This window comes from Dendrobates tinctorius, unplaced genomic scaffold, assembly GCF_039654945.1.
Source record: "Dendrobates tinctorius isolate UK_male_01 unplaced genomic scaffold, ASM3965494v1 ptg000014l, whole genome shotgun sequence".
Taxonomy (NCBI): Eukaryota; Metazoa; Chordata; class Amphibia; order Anura; family Dendrobatidae; genus Dendrobates; species Dendrobates tinctorius.
Genome location: NW_027361682.1, coordinates 20,615,852 through 20,638,863, shown reverse-complemented (window position 1 = coordinate 20,638,863; position 23,012 = coordinate 20,615,852). Strand labels below are relative to the sequence as shown.

General features: G+C 46.5%; 1 protein-coding gene across 1 annotated transcript in view; it reads left to right on the top strand.

Annotated features, from left to right (window-relative positions):
* The window catches only part of ABCA5 (ATP binding cassette subfamily A member 5), a 244,628-nt gene that overhangs the window by 217,869 nt on the left and 3,747 nt on the right, over positions 1 to 23,012 (top strand). Inside the window, exons 30-37 of the mRNA XM_073559971.1 lie at positions 361 to 478; positions 559 to 650; positions 1,153 to 1,325; positions 20,906 to 20,981; positions 21,064 to 21,158; positions 21,252 to 21,371; positions 21,469 to 21,618; positions 22,239 to 22,318. Of these exons, the coding sequence (XP_073416072.1) occupies positions 361 to 478; positions 559 to 650; positions 1,153 to 1,325; positions 20,906 to 20,981; positions 21,064 to 21,158; positions 21,252 to 21,371; positions 21,469 to 21,618; positions 22,239 to 22,318 (904 nt within the window). The remainder of the gene's footprint in view (positions 1 to 360; positions 479 to 558; positions 651 to 1,152; positions 1,326 to 20,905; positions 20,982 to 21,063; positions 21,159 to 21,251; positions 21,372 to 21,468; positions 21,619 to 22,238; positions 22,319 to 23,012) is intronic.

Genomic DNA, 23,012 nt, shown 5'->3' with positions numbered 1-23,012 from the left:
TAGAAATTTTTTTGAGCAGATATTTTTATTGATACCATGTTGGGGTACATATAACATTTTCATGGCTTTTTGTTGTATATTTTTTTTTTAGGTGGGGAAACTGTGGCAACCAAAAAGTGGCAATTGTGTCATTTCGATTTTTTTTTTTTTTTGGCTTCAATAATTGAATTTTTTTTTTCTAACTTTTATTAAGACACAACAATACCAATTTTTCATTTTTTTTTTTTAATTTTGAATGAAGGAAAAGGGGAGAATTATGCAAATTTTTCTTTATATTTTTTCTACATTTTATCTTCACTCTGACTTGGTTTTTTAGTCTACTTAGAGGACGAATAGTCATCCACTTCTCTTCTACTCCAGAAACCTGCCATCATGATCAGCGGTCTACATAAAGAATATCAAGAAACAAGCAAAACCATAATTGGAAAGGCAATGAGAAAACTAGTCACCAATAACATATCGTTTTGTGTAAAAAAAGGCAAGTATAGTTGCTGCGGAGATTGTATGTAAATATACGTATTGTTGAGTATCTCACAGATAATCTGCTCTTTATTCCAGGAGAAATCCTTGGATTGGTGGGGCCAAACGGAGCTGGAAAAAGCACATTACTGGACATCATGGTTGGTCAGACAGAGGCAAATGCTGGACAGGTCAGTGAGCTTTCACTGTAACATACCTCCTTCTTGTTCGTCAGCTGTTATACATACTCGGCTTGTTTGTCAGCTGTTACACACTCTTGGCTTGTTTGTCAGCTGTTATACATTCCCTGCTTGTTTGTCAGCTTTCGTACACTCCCTGCTTGTTTGGCAGCTGTTGTACACTCCCTGCTTGTTTGGCAGCTGTTGTACACTCCCTGCTTGTTTGGCAGCTGTTGTACACTCCCTGCTTGTTTGTCAGATGTTGTACACTCCCTGCTTGTTTGTCAGATGTTGTACACACCCTGCTTGTTTGGCAGCTGTTACACACTCCCTGCTTGTTTGGCAGCTGTTATACACCAGTTGACTGTTCGTCAGCTAATTGTTGCCATGTTTCTTCAGGCAGATGGTCAGGAATGATTATCAGCCCCTGTAAAAAGGGGCATAGAACAATAAGAACAACATTGCAGTGTGTTGGGGGTGGTATTAATACATCCAGTTGATATTATGTCCTTAGATTTTAATAGGTGACACAGACTCTGCCGAACGAGGAAGCGACGCCGTCCGATTTGTGGGGTATTCTCCCCAAGTAAACTATTTGTGGCCAGAGGTGACGCTAGAGGAACATCTAGAGACCTACGGATCCATCAAAGGCATGAGCAAAGCAAGCCTGAAAGAGATAATAAAAAGGTATGAAGTCTAATAGCCCGATTACAGTACATGAAAATAACTGCCCATTTCTCTAACCCCTTTTCATTTTTTATCCTTGTTTTTTTTGCCTCCCCTTAATTTTTGCACTTACATTGCCATATGAGGGCTTGTTTTTAGTTTTTTTTTTTTGCAGGACAAGTTCTACTTTTGAATGACACCATTAGAATAAAAATCCAAGTGAGGTGAAATTATGTAAAAAATAAATAAATAACCACACAAACTGCATTTCCACCATTACATGAAATGAAGAAAATCACGCAATTCTGCCATTCTTTTACGCTTTGACTTTACAGTTTTCATTGTGCAGTAAAAATTAACTTGCAACATGATTCGCTAAGTAAGTAAGATCATGGTTAATACTTGTATATTTTAAGTATTTTAGTGATTGAAAGAATTGGAAACATTTTAAAATATAAACAAATAAAAAGTTGATTTTGCCATTTTCGTAACTTTTTCATTTTTTGTCGCTGAAGCTGAGTGACGGTGTTTTTTTTTCCTTTATATGCACTGGGCAGCAGTTTATTTTGGCATGATTTAGGGCTATATAAAACATTTTGATAGCTTTTTTTATTGCTTGCATTTTTGGGGAATTGCCACAACCAAATTTGTTTTTGTTTGCGTTTACAGTGCTTTATTACTGTGGTTAAATAATTTTATATATTGATAGATCTGACTTTTGCACATATGGGAATACTTAATGTGTTTCTTTTTCATTGTTATTAACTTTTCTTTTGGTAACATTTTTAAAACGTATTTTTTTGCTCTTATTGTTGAGGTTAGATATCTTTTTATATCTTGATAGATCTTACATTTGCTGATATAGAGACGCTGAATGTGTTTCTATTATAATTATTACTGCTATCATTAACTTTTACATTGAGAATATTATTTTTTATATTTTTAATAACATTTCATTTTTTGGGGGAAGCTTGAGACTGCAGTTGTGTGATGACGTGTACTATACAGTGGTATGTAAAAATGTGGGCACCCCTGGTCAAAAATACTGTTATCGTGAACTGTTAAGCAAGTTGAAAGTGAAATGATCTCTAAAAGGCCTAAAGTTAAAGATGACACATGTCCTTTGTATTTTAAGCAAACAAATATATAGATGATCATTTTTTACATTTTGAAAATTATACAAAAGAATATGGGCCAATGCAAAAGATTGGGCACCCTACATGCTTAGTACCAATAAAAAACCACCTTTTGCAAGTATCACCGCTTGTCTATGCTTTTTATATCCAGAAAAGAGTCTTTCAATTCTTATTTGATGGATTTTCATCCATTCTTCCTTGGAAAATTCTTCCTGTTCTGTGAGATCCCTTGGCTGTCTTGCATGTACTGCTATTTCTCCTTCGTCTCATTGGGGGACCCAGACCGTGGGTGTTATGCTGCTGCCACTAGGATGCTGACACTAAGTTGAGACAAAAAGAGTTACCTCCTCCCCTGCAGTATTATTATTATTTATTATTATAGCGCCATTTATTCCATGGCGCTTTACATGTGAGGAGGGGTATACATAATACATACAAGTACAGTAATCTTAAACAATACAAGTCTGGTACAGGATGAGAGAGGACTCTGCCCGCGAGGGCTCACAATCTACAAGGAATGGGTGAGGATACCTGCAATACCTGACCTGCAGCAAAGCAGCGCGCTTTCCTCTGAGTGGATTCAGTCAGCGGTGGGCCTCTGCAGCGGGAAATTCAGCACTACAGCCTTGTAGCACTGGGATCCTGGGTTCAGATCCCACCAAGGATCATGCGAACTTGGTCAACAGAGCGTGTTTTCAGGCAAAGAATGCACAGATTGCAGAGGGGCGACGGATCCCTTCAGAGTTCCGTTCTTACAAAACCCACAACAGACGGGAACGCGGAGTCTCTCCTCCACGTTCCCCCTCCTACACTGTTCTTGTGTGTTATGGCCATGCCGGTGTTGTTCCAGGTTGGCGGGCCCCTGCAGGGTACCATTCTTCCCACTCCAATAACATATGGTAACCAGGAGTGCCGCCTACCCCCCTCTTTACCCAGACCCATCTCTAGTTCTGGCTCAGGTCACGCGGTGCTTTTCAAAAGGTCAGCACACTATAGAAGTGAGAGACCTCCTTTTTTCACTTGTTTAGCGGAAGGAATGAACACCTTCCTCCGGAAGCAGCAATCAGTTCTCCTGAGACAGGGTATATTTGCTACACGCGGCTACCTGTGCTGCTCTTACTACATTAATGGCATCACCATCGATGGGCACTGTGAATCAAGGAATGGCGAGCAGCCTTTGAGTCTAAAAGATCCTTGACATACCCGCCTTATCAGAGCAAGCTTTTATTTAGAGAAATGCTGATTCAGCGTCTCTCTGACGCCATAGGAGGAAGAGAGTAAACGCCTTCTCCAGCAGAAGTCTAGATGTCTTTTTTTTAGTCATCATCAGGCACGTTTCCGGGTTTTTGCGTGGCATTTCCGGCCGAGCCAATGCATGCATTTCTTCTGGGTCGGGGCGTACCTCTCGGGACAGCAGTATCACAGGTCTCGTTTTTAAAACCGACTAAGCTTAGTAGAACAGATTCAGGTAAACTAGATCTAAGGGACACAAGTCCCACAGATTTGTGGCCAAAGAACTGTCTTATCTGGTCTACTCCAGTAGCGTAGGCAGATTTCTATTCCTATTTTCGTCTTATCTGACTCCCCGTCGTTCTTAGTAGGGGCCAGAGACTAGGTGTCTTTCGGATACAACTTACGGTTTTTTCTTCTCTACCTCCGGCACGAAGAAAGATAAAACGGCACGACCCATCCTGGCACCTGTTTGTGGATATTCCGTTGTTTTCCTTTTCACCGAGAATTCCTGCACTTCGCCATTCGCGAACAGTATTTTTAAGTCACGGCTTTGCCCTTTGGCCTCGCTACCGCTCCCAGAGTGTCCTCCAAGGTTATTGCGGCTGTCATGTCCATCTTGCACTCTCGGGGCGTGGTCGTTCTACCCTACCTGTGCAATACTCATTCTCGTCTGGGCTAGCTTTTAAACTTATGCAAGTCTTCCCCTGTTTCAGCCCAGCAGATATCCTTGGACACCTCCTGAGATGGATTGGGGATTCTCCCTCGAGACAAGTTACTAGCCCTTGAACAAGGAGCTTGCGCTCTTGGCCACACATCCTCCCGTTCCATCTGGTTTGTCATGAGAGTACTGGGAAAACAGGTGGCAGCAATAGAAGCGGTCCCTTTCACTCAGCTGCATCTCTGTCCCCTGCAGCATGCTCTTCTAGCGGCTTGAGACAGAAATTCGTTCTCCCTCAACCGCCAGTGCTGCTTGCCCATGCGGATCAGGCGGCCCCTCAGGTGATGGACATTGAGGTCTTCTCTTATCCAAGGAAAATCCTTTCTCCTGGCTCAATGGCTTGTGGCGTCTACCGACGCCAATCCCTTTAGCTGGGGAGCAGTCTGTCGTCACCACACACCGGTCAGGGAAGCAGGTCTACTCGGGAGTCGAGCCTCCCGATCAATGTCCTGGAAATTTGAGCCATCTGGCTGGCCCTGCAACACTTCCTTATTCTCGGGCTGGTCACCCCATCTGAATTCAATCGCATATCGCCACGGCTGTGGTATATAGCAATTATCAAAGGGGTAACCACAGCAGGGCAGCCATGCGCAAGGTAGCCCACATTCCCCGATGGGCAGGGAGGAACCACTCGGTAATTTCCGGAGGACTCCGGATGTGGATCTGCTGGCTTCAAGAGTGAACGCTAAGGCGATCTTTCGATCTAAAGGCCTCGGGGTGGACGCACTGGTTACTCCGTGGCATCAATTTCGTTTTCTGTACGTGGTTCCCCCGTTTTTTTCTTTACTCCAGAGGGTCATCAGGAAGCTCAAGGCAGAAGGGGTTCCAGTAGTCCTAGTCGCCCTGGATAGTCATGCCTGGCGTGGTATGCAGAGTTGGGGGAGATCGTCGTCGTTGTCTCCTAGCAACTGCCGGATCATCGAGATCGGCTCTACCAAAGTCCTATTTGCCACCAGAACTCAGGGGCCCTGTGTTTAACTGCTTGGCCGTTGAAGCCTCGGATCTAGCTCAAGCTAGGTTCTCTCAACAGGTGGTTTCCACAATGATTAGCGCTCAAAAGCCTGCATCAGCTCGCATCTATCAGCGGATCTGAAATCCTTTGTCGCATGGTGTAAGGTCCCCGGATGCCTCATGTCTCCCCGTTCCCTCCATTTTGGAATTTCTCCAGACTTGTCTGGACTAGGGTTCGGCACTTTTTTTCGGGAGTTGGAAGTTTCGCCCCCAGCATTTCGCCCCCAGGTTGTTTCGCCCCCGCACATTTCGCCCCCGCACAGTTCGCCCCCGGATGTTTCGCCCCTGGATGTTTCGCCCCCGGATGTTTCGCCCCTGGATGTTTCGCCCCTGGATGTTTCGCCCCCGGATGTTTCGCCCCCGGATGTTTCGCCCCCAGCAGTTCGCCCCCGGATGTTTCGCCACCGCACATTTCGCCCCCAGCAGTTCGACCCCGGATGTTTCGCCCCCGGATGTTTCGCCCCCAGCAGTTCGCCCCCGGATGTTTCGCCCCCAGCAGTTCGCCCCCGGATGTTTCGCCCCTGGATGTTTCGCCCCCAGCAGTTCGCCCCCGGATGTTTCGCCCCCAGCAGTTCGCCCCCGCACATTTCGCCCCCAGCAGTTCGCCCCCGGATGTTTCGCCCCCGGATGTTTCGCCCCCAGCAGTTCGCCCCCGGATGTTTCGCCCCCAGCAGTTCGCCCCCGCACATTTCGCCCCCGCACATTTCGCCCCCAGCAGTTCGACCCCGGATGTTTCGCCCCCGGATGTTTCGCCCCCAGCAGTTCGCCTCTGGATGTTTCGCCCCCAGCAGTTCGCCCCCGAATGTTTCGCCCCCAGCAGTTCGCCCCCGGATGTTTCGCCCCCAGCAGTTCTCCCCCGCACATTTCGCCCCCGCACATTTCGCCCCCAGCAGTTCGCCCCCGGATGTTTCGCCCCCGGATGTTTCGCCCCCAGCAGTTCGCCCCCGGATGTTTCGCCCCCGGATGTTTCGCCCCCAGCAGTTCGCCCCCGGATGTTTCGCCCCCAGCAGTTCGCCCCCGGATGTTTCGCCCCCAGCAGTTCGCCCCCGGATGTTTCGCCCCCGGATGTTTCGCCCCCGGATGTTTCGCCCCCGGATGTTTCGCCCCCGGATGTTTCGCCCCCGGATGTTTCGCCCCCGGATGTTTCGCCCCCGGATGTTTCGCCCCCGGATGTTTTGCCCCCAGCAGTTCGCCCCCGGATGTTTTGCCCCCAGCAGTTTGCCCCCGGATGTTTCGCCCCCAGCAGTTTGCCCCCGGATGTTTCGCCCCCAGCAGTTCGCCCCCAGCAGTTCGCCCCCGGATGTTTCGCCCCCAGCAGTTCGCCCCCAGCAGTTCACCCCCGGATGTTTCGCCCCCAGCAGTTCGCCCCCAGCAGTTCGCCTCCAGCAGTTCGTACCCGGATGTTTCGCCCCCAGCAGTTCGCCCCCGCACATTTCGCCCCCAGCAGTTCGCCCCCGGATGTTTCGCCCCCGGATGTTTCGCCCCCAGCAGTTCGCCCCCGGATGTTTCGCCCCCAGCAGTTCGCCCCTGGATGTTTCGCCCCTGGATGTTTTGCCCCCGGATGTTTCGCCCCCAGCAGTTCGCCCCCGGATGTTTCGCCCCCAGCAGTTCGCCCCCGGATGTTTCGCCCCCAGCAGTTCGCCCCCGGATGTTTCGCCCCCAGCAGTTCGCCCCCGGATGTTTCGCCCCCAGCAGTTTGCCCCCGGATGTTTCGCCCCCAGCAGTTCGCCCCCAGATGTTTCGCCCCCAGCAGTTCGCCCCCAGCAGTTCACCCCCGGATGTTTCGCCCCCAGCAGTTCGCCCCCGGATGTTTCGCCCCCAGCAGTTCGCCTCCAGCAGTTCACCCCCGGATGTTTCGCCCCCAGCAGTTCGCCCCCGGATGTTTCGCCCCCAGCAGTTCGCCCCCGGATGTTTCACCCCTGGATGTTTCGCCCCCTGTCAGTTCGCCCCCAGCAGTTCATCCCTGGATGTTTTGCCTCTAGCAATTTGCTCCTGGATCTTTCGCATCCAGGAAAAACCTGCCTGAACTGAACATTGGCAAGTTTGCTTATCACTAATAATACACCATATGAGTCTAAGATATACAATTCTGATCAAATTAGTTTTTTTTATTCTCAAACTTTGTTTTCTAGATGAGTAATTTTACAAACAGACAGGAAAATAGTAGGATTTCATTGGTTACTAAGGAGGTCGTGCCCCCTTGGGAGCAGAACGGTTCCTGGCTCCCTATGATACATTCAGGGCTGCTTGTTCACAGCCCTCTGCAAAGCTTCCCTTCACCCTCCGCTCATGTGCTCTGTCCTGGACAAGAGGAGGGCTCCCCCCTGCCTGTGTAAAGCCGTTACAGGACGGAACACATAGGGGGGGCTTTGCAGAGGGCTGTAAACCAGCAGCCCTTTATACATCATAGGGAATATATTGTTAGCTGCATGCTTCTGTGCAGCCACGCCCTCTAGAATCCATCCACAAGTACTGCTACTAAGGAGAAACAACCTCCTTAGCAACCACTGAAATCCTGCAGCACATGGAGCTTTAACTTGGATGAGACTTTTCACACAGAAGTGAAGCTGCTGGAAGGTCTCCTTTGGAAATGAATATCATGGGCACAGGTACTATAACATAACATGTTTTTTGCAGAGTTATGCTTTAACTGTATATATCAAAACTGTTTTAACAAGAAACATAAAAAGGTATAGAGGGGAAGGATTAGAGAAAAAGAGAAAATACAAATTGCAGGTTATAATGCTAAAAACACTGCTCTCAAAACATACAATATGTGACCATGAACTAAAAATCAAAGCTGTAGGCAATGCCTCTCAGATAATCCATCAAGCTTCTATTATCGAAATCTTGCACGATACGTTTAACCCTTGCTGAAATTGCAGCATACTTTTTGTTTCTTGCAGCGATGGGATTTCCTGCTATTATCTGAATAATTTCAAAACTATGGAGCTCTTGCTGATGTTTCAGACAGTTAATGAACCGGTATATATTTTGGAAAAGAGTACCACATGTTTCTCGAAAGCTACGGTGCCATCCTTCGACATCATTATTTGTTCGCTGTTGATCATTCAATGTTCGTTCATACACATTCCAGAATTGAACTGGAAACAAAGGTGCTTGATGTCCTCTGCGATTCATTCGACCGATATAGCTGTCTTCAAAATAGTTGGCAATAGGTATTGCTTCTTGTGGAAAGTCAGGATCTTCCACCAATTCTTCAAATGATTGCACAATATTCTGTGGTGGTAGAAAGCAGGGCTGTGGAGTCGGAGTCGTGGAGTCGGAGTCGGTGCTCATTTTGGTGGAGTCGGAGTCGGTATAAAATGGACCGACTCCGACTCCTAAAATATATAATAAATTGGGTACAGTAATTCAATGCAGGATGTGCTGAATATTTTTTCATAGGAGTTTGGGAAAGTTATGAAATGTCCTATAAATGGCTGTTATATTCCTGATCTAAGGCTACATTCACACACAACGTTTTTCCTGTGTTTTTTGAGGATACGTTTTTCAGCTGCAAAAGCTGATCATCTTTTTAAAAAACTGCATCACAAGGTTTTTGAGCTCATAGATAATGTTTTCAATAGCAAAAGCAGATTAGAAATCTGCTCTATCTATATATCCATTTATCCATATCTGTCTATCCATATCGTATCTGTACCAAAAAGAATGAAAACCGGGTAGTACACCAATATATATTCTGTTCTATCTAAACATCTTGATTATTGGATCATAAAAATGATTAAATGTCTGAGGTTCACATTGTACTACAATAAATTTTTCACTTAAATATAAGCAATATGTGTGGGAGTCGGAGTCGTGGAGTCGGAGTCGGTGTAAGGGAAATTGAGGAGTCGGAGTCACAGGTTTGGCTTACCGACTCCACAGCCCTGGTAGAAAGGCCAGGGCAGGTATCATGCGTATCCAACGGGCAAATTCATGGTCACCTTGGTATTGCATCGTGAATCCTTCATTTTGAACTTTACGCCAAACCGACTGTGAAAGGTGGAAAAAGCAACCAGTCTTCACAAGGTTGGGGAATTCACTTTCAAATGCCTGTATTGCAGCTAGTTCAAAATCCAACATCAGGTTGTCTGGCTGCAGTCCAGGCTGCAAGTTCTTCAGCTCTTGCAGCAACCTCTGGTATGTAGAACGGCTCTTGTCTGTCAGCAAGGTGTACACTACAGGAACAACAAGGCCGCTGTGGACTACATGGATTGTGTAAAGTTGCTTAAACAAGGCTGGTGTAGTGAAAAACATGCCATCAGCAAACCACTCTTTACTTTGTGCCAGTAGATGGAGATTGTCTCTTGTTCCAAATATCAACATACGGCTGTGTCCATTTCCTAATTTAAAATGAAAGTATTAGTAGAGGAAATAACAGAAAAAGTGTAACAAGCAGCAGACAGAGTTTTGGGATAAATTCACAAAAAAAATATCCTAATCAGAAGACTCTGTTCATATCTCACATTAAATACTCACATTTTGCTCCAGATTTTCTGATTTCATAATAAAAAACTGAAGCAAAATCTAGTGTGAAGGGGCCAACCAATAGTTTTTTACAACATATATTGTCCCAGTGGAAAATTATATATTTTTGTTTAAAATTAAAATTACTTCCAAACTTGAAATAGGTCACATTTTTAGGGTACCTTTAGACCCTTCAACTAGACGGCCGTTCAGCACGGCCGATCGCCACTATGCTGAACGGGCCGTCTAGTTGACAGCCGCATCCAGACGCGGCGTGCGGCTGGACGTCTGAATGAATGACTGGGCGGTCCGCCCGCCTGAATGGGGCATTCCATTCAGGCGGATGGGCACGCTAGTCGTCGGGTGGGCAGCGCGGACGTTCGTGACGTCCGCGCTGCCTATGCTGTCTCATTGAGAGGATTGTGCAGGACGCAAAAAACGCCAGTAAAATCACCAGTGTGCTTTTGGCCTAAGGCATAACTGAATGGTCCATTAGGCTGGGGTCATATGCAGCATTAATGTGTAAATCCCATCCACATGCTGATGAAAAAATTTTGTTTACAAAAAAAACATGCAGTGCAGCATGTCAATGTATGCTGCCATTATACAAACAAAATTCCAGCCATTCAGACAAGGGGCTGAAATCCTGCACTAAAACCTGCACCTAAATCCATAGAGTTAAGTGAAGATTTTGATACAGAATTAGGGTACCACAATAGTGGCCACAATTGCAGGCACGAATAGATTCCTGTGGGATCTCCAATTCCTACCGCAATTACAGCCGCTGCGGAGATGCCGCTCCACAATCCCCTTCCGTCAGTGGGCACGAGGCCTCAGGCTTTATCCAGACAAGCTGGATTTACAGGCGTATTCCGTGCTGTGTTTCCTGCCTGAAACCCGCCCTTTCATGTCTATGGTGCGGGTTACGGGCGGATTCCGGCCGGGGCCGGAAAACGCCCCACCGGAAAATAGCTTCAAAGCTATTTTCCGGCGGATCCCGGAAGGAATGGGAATGGGCAAGAGGGAAACCTCCCGAAAAATGCCTGCAAACCACGCCAAATACGCTCGGTTTAGGCCATAGCAGGGCATGGCCACGCCCATAGCAGAGCTTGGCCACGTCCCCTATTTGCAGAAGCGTTTTGCCAAAGCGCTTGCAAATTGCTTAAAAAGTGCTTGGAAGCAGCAGGCAAAACGCATCTGCAAATCATGGCGTATCTCACCTGAGCTCCGGAGTTCAGCCCGACCTGTCCACGGATCTGCAGGACTGAACTACGAGAGCCGAGGAATCAGCCGGCGATGGCAGTTCAGTCCGTGCATGCCGCAGACAGGCGAGGCTGAACTCCGGGGCAGCATCCAGGACAGGTATGGCCAGTACAATGCTGCATATTTGGAATTAGTGTTGGTCGGTCCGATCACTGAAGATCGTAATTTATTACGATTTTCAGGCTGATCGTTATTTTAAATTACGATCCGATTTGTAGCCAGATCATGATGATGATCTGAATTAGAAATCGGAATCCTCCGTAATCTGAAAACACTGTCCGGGCATACACTCCCGAACAGTGTGCGCATATATATATACACACACACACACACACACACACACACACACACACACTATACAGGTGTACAGCGTGTGTGCATATTTAGCTTTAGTAAATGGATCCAGGCTGCGCTGTTAAAAAATAAACAAACCCAGTTACTCACCTCTTTCTCCAGTGTCCAGTACTGGCTCCGGCTCCTAGCCCAGCAGTGCAGGGAATCCCGAAATCCAGGCGGCGCATCGCCGCCTCTGTGCCTGCCATACTATAACTACAGTGGAGAGTGATCCCAGGACCACTCACTAGACGGTCCTGGGAAAGCACCACATCACGTCACAGAACAGCCCGGCACATGTGCAGAGGTGGTGATGCACAACCCAGAATGCATAGCATTGGGATTTCGGAATTCCCTGCACCGCCGGAGACAGCGCTGGACACCGGAGAGAGAGTTGAATAACTGGGTTTGTTTATTTTTTAACAGCGCAGCTTGGGGCCATTATATATATGCAAGAAAGCTGGAAGAAGAGTGGCTCAACTGAGATTGTTGCTGAGGACTCAGTGTGCTGCTAGAGAAGGGGTTGGCTTCCGCCCGTACTTAACATGCATCCATGAAGAAAGACCTCCGCGCTCCTGAAGTCCTATACAAATCCTTTATTGCATTTCAAAGTTCCAAAAGTGCCAGACCACCATCACCCACCCACATATATGCATATATATACACACACACACACTGTTCGGGCGTACAGTGTGCATATATATATATATATATATATATATATATATCTATCTACATCTAGCTCTGGAGATTGGATCTGAATTAATTCCAATCTTTCGGTAGGATCAGCCCGATCTGATCCTATCTTTCCAGTGATCGGCCAACACTAGTTGGAATCAGTAGGCCTCACTACATTATATTACCCTCAAAGTTTCCCTTGAAGGCAAAAATCACATAGTATTTTGTATCAGCACCTTATAGTGTAGCATTTTTCACATTTGTGCAAAATAAACTTTGCAATAATTATGCATAATGGAATTGTTTTAATACAATGTTAAATGGTTAAGTAGCTTACCAGAGTCATGCAGAAGGAACTGCTTCTGGACACCATCAATACTGATCTCCTGGAACTCGAGGGGGATAACAAGTTGATCAAGGGTTTGAGGTAACCTTGGGATATTGCCAAGTTGCCTTGCTAATCGTATTGTCCTCTTCAGTGATGCTTTCCTTGGGAGAAGTGCTGCAACATTAGAATGGGCTCCTGAAACGACGTCTGTGAGAATCTGTTGTGGTGTCTCCTGTGTTGTCCTTGCCCTGGTCACAGCCTCATTAACAAGTCGGATTGCTTCAGGTCTTGCAGCTTGTGCTGCGTGATTGTGAAGATTGACTAGTTTCACAACTTCGCCAGATTCTTCATTGGTCCAAACACGTCCCTTGCAAGTCGACCGTTTTTCACATACCCATATGGAATGGACATCATCAGCGGTTCGTTTGGAAAATAAGTAAATGTGATTCTCATGGACCAACTTGCTCCTTCCACGTTTGGACAGAACTGAATTCATAGTTGTAGAAAGTGAATTGCTGTGGAAGCTGACTGATTTTTTGTGGCAGTACACCTCTCTTTGTGGAGATTTCAGACACTGCTATATTCTGATATACAGATGGAATAAAAGCTAGTCTAATGTAACTTGCAGGACATGTGACCTTGCTACTTGTTACATCTGCAACAAAACTTGCAACAAAGCAGGTCAGTGCTTGGTCAGGTAAAAGTTCAAAATTGTTTAGATTTTAGGCCTCTTGCACACTGTAATTTTAGAGTGGTTTCACACTTGTGTTTGTGGCCGCCAGAGGTCGATCCGCTCTGGATCTGACATCCAGCTGACCCCAGGGCAATGCTGGCTGAATGCTGGCATTCCGCTTGCATTGCCCATAAAAGTGAACGGCTGGGTTCCGCGATCTGCAGACGCCCGTTCGCTTTCGTAATGCCGCATTCCGCTATCAGTGTCAGAACAAAAAGAAGAGCATTTTCTTCTTTTCGTTCCGCTGCAGGTTAGCGGAATGCGGCATTACAGAAGCGAACGGGCGGCCTGTAGTGCATATGTAGCGGAAGTTTGAAAGCACCCTTATGCTGCCACTGTTTTAGAACTCCAAAGCACGTGCTTTACTGGCATTTTTCAGAGCGCTTTTGTGAGCGCTCTCGGTAATGACCCATAAGATACAGGCTATTGATGAACGCTAAGTGCTCAAAAATAGCTCCTGTAATAAAATAAAAAGCTGGCCGAAACAACACCTCGCTTTTCTAGCCATTGACTTATCTACTATATAATTGTCTAAGGGTCACTTTCGTCTTTCTGTCTGTAACGTTTTATTCGTATATTCATTGGTCGCGGCGTCTGTCTGTCATGTAAATCCAAGTCGCTGATTGGTCGTGGCAAAACGCCCACGACCAATCAGCGACGGTCACAGTCTGCCATAAAAATGGCCGCTGCTTCACTGCCCTGTACTCACCGCTGACCGCTCACACAGGGTTAATGCCAGCGTTAACGGATCGCGGTGTACCGCACTCCGTTAATGCTGCTATTAACCCTGTGTGACCAACTTTTCGCTATTGATGGTGCCTATGCAGCATCAATAGTGAAAAGATGTAATGTTAAAAATAATAATGATAAAAAAAAAAAAGTTATTCTCACCCCCTCCAACGTCGCGCTGTCCTCCGCGCCTCTCTCCAATGCACACCGTCCAGGACCTGCGATGATGTCACGGTCATGTGACCGCGACATCATCGCAGGTCCTACGCTCAGACTGGAAGCCACCGCCAGCACTGCAGAGAGGCGCGAGGACTTCAGGGCCCGTGGCTGAGGTGAGTATATCTTTATTATTTTTTTTTAAACACGAATATAGTGCCCACATTCCTAGACTACGTGGACAGTGCAATATACTACATGACCAGTGCAATATACTACGTTGGCTGGCCAATATACTATGTGCGCTGTGTAATTTACTATGTGCGCTGTGCAATTTACTACGTGGACTGTGCAATTTACTACGTGCGCTGTCCAAAATACTACGTCGGCTGTCCTATATACTACGTGGCCTGTACAATGTACTACGTGGACTGACCAATATACTACATAACCTGTGCAACATACCACGTGGCTGTGCCTTCTAGAATACCCGATACATTAGAATCGGGCCACCATGTACTATATTCAAAATTGGCAATCTTCTTAGCAATTTTCCAGTGCTTAGTACTTGGGAAAGTGGCTACTGTGAAAGCGGTCTTAGGGCTAAAACACAAGGCCAAAATTCCCTGCCTAATTTGGGGCCGAAACATCTGGGGGCAAAAAGCAGGGGGCGAAACATCCGGGGCGAACTGCTGTGGGTGAACTGCTGGGGACAAAACATCTGGGGGCGAACTGCTGGGGGCAAAACATCTGGGGGCGAACTGCTGGGGATGAAACATCCGGGGGCGAACTGCTGGGGGCGAAACATCCGGGGGCGACACATCCGGGGGCGAACTGCTGGGGGCGAAACATCCGGGGGCGAACTGCTGGGGGCGAAACATCCGGGTACGAACTGCTGGGGGCGAAACATCCGGGGGTGAACTGCTGGAGGCGAACTGCTGGGGGCGAAACATCCGGGGGCGAACTGCTGGGGGCGAAACATCCGGGGGCGAACTGCTGGGGGCGAAACATCCGGGGGTGAACTGCTGGGGGCGAAACATCCGGGGGCGAACTGCTGGGGGCGAAACATCCGGGGGCGAAACATCCGGGGGCGAACTGCTGGGGGCGAAACATCCGGGGGCGAACTGCTGGGGGCGAAACATCCGGGGGCGAAACAACCTGGGGGCGAAATGCTGGGGGCAAAATATTCGGGGACGAAGTGTACCTGGGGGCGAACTGCTGGGGGCGAAATGCTGGGGGCGAACTGCTGGGGGCGAAACTTCCTAAAACCCTTTTTTTCATACCAGCGGAGCATTGTTTCCAAACTTCAAGTGAGGATTTTCATTCAGGGGGTCTTCCAGATGGTACCCCCCTATAGAATGTCGTTAGAGGCCTGGCACCTTAATTTTTTCCTGGGCGCTCTTCAGGAGACGCCTTTTCAAAACCGTTGCTGGACGTCTCGCTGACAGTTCTGTCTTTGGAAGTCGCCTTCTTGTCGCAGTGCTGTTTATCTGGTGAGTCTTGGAGTTGAATGCTCTGTCCTGTCGAGTTCTTTTTTCCACCAGGACAAGGTGGTCCTCAGACCATTTTTCATCTTTTTTACCCAACATGATCTCGTCTTTCCACCTTATTGAAGACATTGTCCTTCCCTCATCTGGTCCAGCACCACCAGCACATCGTGTGGAAACAACTCTTCACGCCCTGCTTGTAGTGAGGGCTCTCAGAAGGTACGTCTCGAGGACTGCGCCCTTCCGTAAGTATCTTCAGGGCCACAATAGCCAGAGGGATTCACTGGGCTATTCAGGAAGCCTACCGCATCAGAGGTAAGCCTATCTCAGCAGGGATTAAGGCACACTCTCCTCGATTGGTGGGCGCTTCTTGAGTCTTCGGCATCAGGTGTCAGCAGAACAGGTCTGCAAGGCTGCGACTTGGTCCAGTCTGCACACATTCTCAAAGCATTACAGTATTCACACTCAGACTCCTGCTCATGCGCCCCTTGGCAGATGTGTTCTGCAAGCGGTAGTGGCTGTTCTTTAATCAGTTAGTTCATGGGGTTCGATCTGTTATGATGTTTCCCACCCAGGGACTGCTTTGGGATGTCCCACAGACTGACCCACAATGAGGTGAAGGAGAAATGGGGATTTTTGTGTACTCACCGTAAAATCATTTTCTCTGAGCCAATCATTGGGGGACACAGCACCCACCCTGTTAGCCTTTCGGTTTGATGTGTTGTACTCTGATATGATATTAATAATCTCATACTGCTTTTACACTGAACTGGTTCGCTTGGAGCCAGCATGAGGAGGAGCTAACTCTTTTTGTCTGAACTTAGTGTCAGCCTCCTAGTGACAGCAGCATAGCACCCATGGTCTGTGTCCCCCAATGATTGGCTTGGAGAAAAGGATTTTACGGTGAGTACACAAAAATCCCAATTTTGAGATCTAGCCACAGATTTTCAGTGATGTTCAGATCAAGGGACTGTGAGGGCCATTGTAAGACCTTCAGCTTGCACCTTTTGCGGTAGTCTTTTGTGGATTTTAATGTGTGTGTGTAGGGTCATTATCCATTTGTTGAAGCCTTCCTCTTTTCAACTTCAGCTTTTTTACAGATGGTGTTGTGCTTGCATTAAGAATTTGTTGAAATTTCATTGAATACATTCTTACCTCTACCCGTGAAATGTTCCTTTTGCCATTGGCTACACACAACCCCAAAGCTTGATTGATCCACCTCCATGCTTAATGGTTGGTGAGATGTCCTTTTCTTGAAATTCTGTGCCCTTTTTTCTCCATACATACCTTAGATCAGGGGTGGGGAACAGATTCCTAGGGGCCACAGTGCTTAGCCAGGCAGCGGTGTTTTGATTGCCAACGATGATAATGGACAAGCCATAACCCTAAGGGTGTGTGCACACGTTGCGGATTTTTCAGTGCAGATTTGTCTAAATCCGCAGTTCAAATGACCTGCGGTTTATCTGCAGATTTACTGCGGATTAATCTGCGGTTTTGCCCTGCGGTTTGACACCTGTCATGGAGCAGGTGCCAAACCGTTGCGGAATCCGCACAAAGAAGTGACATGCTGCGGATTTAAATCCGCAGCAAATCCGCAACGTGTGCACTGTGTTTTTCTTTTTACATACACTAAAATGGTACTGTACAATGCAGCAGAATCCGCAACGTGTGCACACACCCTAACAGGTTGATTAAGTTCTGAAACCTTGGTCAGAATTATCTGAGCACACAAATCTCCAAGGGTTTCCAGCTTTGCCTTTGCTCTTTTGTAATTTTTAAAATGTAAAAGATGAAAATAAATAAATAAAAAAACATATATACAGCTCTGGCAAAAATTAAGAGGCCACTGCACAGTTTTATAAACATCAGCTTCTCTACATGTCTGACAGCCATTCCATTCCAGTGTCAGTTGAATTCCAACCAGAGTACACCTCATTCTACTTAATGTGCTTCTGATTAGGTGATCACCTGAACCAAATTTTATTTAACGAAGGAAAGTATAAAAAGCCCTGCTGTGGTGTTCACAATCCTATTGCAGTAGGACAAGCTAGATGGCAAAACAAGTGCTAGTAATATCCCAAAAGTAATAGGAATGAAAAAATAACTTTTAACCATGCCAAAGGAGTTGAAAAGAAAAGTCTTGAGTGAGGAAAAGAAGGGCTAAATTTTGGCTTTACTAGCAGAAGGATACAGTGAGCGTCATGTTGCCTCCATCCTTAAAATTTCTAAGATGGCAGTCCACTACAACAAGGTCAAGCAGTAGACATTGGGGATTACAAAGCTACAGACCGGCAGAGGGCGAAAACCACTCTCCACTGACCAGGATGACCATCATCTTATTCGAATGTCACTCAGCAACCGCAGGATGACATCAAGTGACCTACAAAAGGAATGGCAAATGGCAGCTGGGATGAAGTGCGCGTCAAGAACAGTTCGTAACAGGCTTCTAGAGGCAGGGCTCAAGTCATGTAATGCTAGAAAAAAGCCTTTCATCAATGAGAAGCAAAGGAGAGCAAGGCTGAAGATTGCCAAAGACCATAAGTATTGGACCATAGAGGACTGGAGTAAGGTAATCTTCTCTGATGAGTCTAATTTTCAGCTTTGCCCAACACCTGGTCGTCTAATGGTTAGACAGAGACCTGGAGAGGCGTACAAGGCACAGTGTCTTGCTCCCACTGTGAAATTTGGTGGAAGATCGGTGATGATCTGGGGATGCTTCAGCAAGGCTGGAATTGGGCAGGTTAATCTTTGCGAAGGAGGTATGAATCAAGCCGCATACAAGGTTATCCTGGAAAAACAGTTGACTCCTGCTCAGGCAATGTTCCCCAACTCTGAGGACTGGTTTTCCCAGCAGGACAATGCGCCATGCCACACAGCTAGGTCAATCAAAGTGTGGATGAAGGACCACCACCTCAAATCCCTGTCATGGCCGGTCCAATCTCCAGACCTGAACCCCATTGAAAACCTCTGGAATGTAATCAAGAGGAAGATTGATAGTCACAAGCCATCAAAGAAGAACTGCTTAAATTTTGGTACCAGTGGTGGCATAAGGTCACCCAAAAACAGTGTGTAAGACTGGTGGAAAACATGCCAAGACGCATGAAAGCTGTTTTCAAAAATCATGGTTATTCCACAAAATGTTGATTTCTGAACTCTTCCCAAGTTAAAACATTAGTATTGTTGTTTCTAAATGATTATGAACTTGTTTTCTTAGCTTTATTTGAGGTATGCAAGCACTGCATTTTTTTGTTCTTTTGACCATTTCTCATTTTCTGAAAATAAATACAAAATTCAGTGCTTGGAAAGTCAAAGACATGTTGTCAGTAGTTTATAGAATACAAGAGCAAATTATAATTTAATCAAAAATATTCCTATAAAGATAAAAATCAGATAAACTGAACATTTTGCTGTAGTCTCTTAATTTTTGCCACAGCTATGTATATATATAATTTTTTTTTTTTGTAGTAAGGCAGCGGTGACCCAGAGAATTAAAACACAAGTGCATATAACTTCAGTGCATATAATTAGTATCCATTTCACCATTTGCAGAATATATATGATACGGCATCCTTCATTTTACAGACACTAAACACTCCGGTCTTCCTCTGACTAGTTCCTTTGGGTGTCTATGCACCGTATCCAAGACCTCTATTCACACAGCATTACATGTTGCGGGCACTACACACGCTAGTCCTCCTCTGTCTAGTTCCCGTGGGTGTCTTCCACCACTGCCTCACAGTATCTTTATTCACACATCTGTACACAGTCCGGGATATCGTGCGGATCGCAGCCGGGTACCGTATCCACCTGTTTTGCAATCGTTAAACATGCCAGTCTTCTTTCGGGCACAGGACAATCCACCTCCGGTTCACCTCCGGGCACAGGACTGCCCACATCTGAGACCAAGTTAATTAAATTCACCGCACACTCAAAGAGACTTTATGCAAATAGGTGTTCATTTTATTACATGTGGGAGCCAAACAGGAATATAGCACACAGTGGAAGCGATATAAATAAAAGACGTTTCGGCTCAGCCCGAGCCTTTATCATATTATCGCTTATTCCAATATTGGAGGTTTGTATAGGGTGCAGAAGGAGAGTAGAATCTCTCAAGAAGAAATACCAAGATAAATGGCTGATGTGTGCTCAGAGAAGGAAGCGCTCCGGCGCCTGTCAGAGGTGGCGTCACCTCTGACAGGCGCGGGAGCGCTTCCTTCTCTGAGCACACATCATCCATTTATCTTGGTATTTCTTCCACTGTGTGCTATATTCCTGTTTGGCTCCCACATGTAATAAAACATGTAGTAAAAACACCTATTTGCATAAAGTCTCTTTGAGCGTGCGGTGAATTTAATTAACTTGTAATTAGGACCTACTGGTCCGTTACACCTGCACCTCGTCTATATTTGACTAGAGTGCACGCTAACTACCCAGTTCACATCTGAGACCAGTCACCGTGGACGACTTGCATCTCTGTGTACGCTGCAGGTTGCCAGGCCTCACTCTGGCCCTGACACACCTGAAACTCAATAAGCACTTACTCTCTCTGAACTCAGGTCTATCTAACCCTTTCCTGCAGGGCTTTTATCACAGAAACCTTTGGCTTTCAGCCACATGAAAAACCTGGATCTGGAATGGAACAGACTGCAACACTATCATACTGCAATCTGTTTCAAACACACCATCCAGAGCAAGTTTTTCCGTACCTTTGTCTTGGACACTAACATGTCCAAGACTAACACTTATGTTTATTATCAGTTTGCTTTGCAGTCACAGCTACGCCCGTGACTGCCATGCACACCTATGGCCTTCATACACCTCTGTGCCTATCCTGGGGAGAACACACAGCGCCCCCTAGCTGTAACAGGGGTCACTGCCTCACAATATATATACACATATGCACCCACATTTTTTGTCTAAAATATAGAAAATGTGTCATCTTTAACTTTAGGCCTTCAGCTTGCTTGACAGTTCACAATAACATTAATAACCTTAGGTGCCCACACTTTTACATGCCGCTGTATACTGCTGTAATTTAGTATTGCAGTATATACGGTAGTGAATTTAACATTTGTTATGTTATTATGAAGCCCAGCTGTGGCCTGAACTTCATATGCGTACAAGGGGAACAGCGATGGGGATCTTTAGCAGGCCCCCCGGCTGAAATAATAAACCATTAACACTTAGCACCTTGGTTACACAGCTGAGATCAGACCTGGCTCTTATCTCTGCTGTTGGAGGCAGGTGCTGGCTGTATGACCCAGCTGACACGCAGGCCCACTTGTATTGCCTTCCTCACCTCTCATGGCTTCTCTGATTATAGGATAGTAGAGACTCTGGACATGAAGGAAGATCTCCGTAAATCAGCTAAGAAGTTTTCCTTGGGATCACAGCGAAAGGTGATTTTAAGCCTTTTAGGCCTGAATTGTAGATGAGCCATTCTGTCGGGATAGGCCTCTGAATATACTGTTTCCTCTCCAGTTGTGTTTTGCACTCAGCATGCTGGGGAATCCTGATGTCGTCCTGCTGGATGAGCCCTCCAACGGCATGGACTCCAAGGCGAAGCAACGCATGTGGTGAGCACGGCTTGGCTTTGCAATGCTTCTGTATACTTTTTTTAAAACCTTTTTATGGCTGTGTCATTACTCACTGCTGTCATGCATCTTCAGGCAAGTGATACGGTCGACATTCAAAGGCAAAGAGCAGGCGGCGGTGCTAACTACGCATTTCATGGAAGAGGCGGAAGCTGTGTGCGACCGTGTGGCTATCATGGTATCCGGGGAGCTGAGGTGGGTGCAGTCCATGGATATATCGTATGACTCATCACGAGAGAGACGTTTCTGAGATGTAACATGTTATTTAGTTTGTCCTTGCCTTTCATTCCAGATATATCGGCTCAGTTCAGCACCTGAAGAGTAAGTTTGGTCGCCATTTCTCCTTAGATCTGAAGCTCGATGCTGACTCGGGAGTGCAGCAGATGGAGCTCCTTCATCGGGAGGTCCTGAAACACTTCCCCAATGCCAGCCGCCAAGAGAGGTATGATGAGGCTCAACTGGATCGCCCTTACTGCTTCGAATTCTGTAAAGATGACAGCTGTCAGTAGGATTGATTGCAGGGCGCCATTGGGTTTTTACGACAGGAAGGGGCTTTATAAAGTCTGCCATCTTTAGGGCTCAATAGAATGCTGACAGGCCAAAACACTGCAATACAGAGATATTACGCTAATTGTGCATTAGCCCACCACCTGCGGGACTATGATTAGCACCCCCTCCCTCAGCTCGGATGCCATATTGGGCAACTAAGTAAGAACCACATCCAACATCTTCTGGCTTCCTTTTCCTTTCTTTTGCGCACCCTGCGCTCTCCTGTGTGCACTGAAGAAAACAGGTCCTCCGGTGCCAGCTATTCGAGATGGCAATTAAGCAAGTCAATATTGGGCCATGCTACATGGATATCAAGAGTGTAGACCCCAACCAAAACTTCCATTTACAGACAGCTGGTACAAGGTTTTTAAACCCTTTGACAGTGCAAATTAGGAGACTGGTTAGCTGAGAGAGAGGTCTTTGCCAAAGTGTATAAGGAGTAAAGTTCCTACTTTTTAGGAAGTCTTATAGGCCCTGCAGTTCTCCCTAATAATATAATTGTCCTGATTTCAGTTTTGCCTCCTTGATGTCATACAAAGTTCCCAAAAGTGACGTCCAGTCTCTGTCACAGGCGTTCTTCAATCTGGAGCAAGGTGAGATCATCATTAGTTATTATGGCACATCAGTGATTGACCGTGGCCTAGAAAAACTCCTTTGGCACTGATTGAAGGTGGCCTAGAAAAACTCCTTTGGGGCTGATTGAAGGCGGCCTAGCAAAACTCCTTTGGGGCTGATTGAAGGCTGCCTAGAAAAACTCCTTGGGGGCTGATTCATCCAGGCTGGTGTAGCACACAATCGCGCTACACCAGCCTTGCTGGCGTACAAAGTGCTGAATTACACATGCACCTACGTGAGCTATGCCAGAAATAGTACTCATTAGTCGCTGGGACATTTTTACCCTTATAGACCATCAGAGATCTGATACTGAAGATCATCAATATTTAACCCATTCCAGTTATAGCATGTACATGTACGTTTTTTGTCGGAGGAGGGTGTATGGAGCCGGCTTAGAAGCTGAGCCTATTGCTTACAAGGCATCTATCAGCTGTGTTATACAGCCAGCACCTACCTCTAAGAGGTGACTGGAGATAGCTCCAATCACTGCTGTTTAGATGCCGCTGTTAATTTCTGACAGTGGCATTTAAATGCTGGTGATCTATATGCGCTCTCCTTGCCCCCAAAAAGCTAGATTGCAGGATGTCGATGGGTTACGTGTCACTTCCATCTTTGTACTCCAACGGCTTCAAAAGAGATCATCATATTTAATACTGTAGTATTGCAGTATAT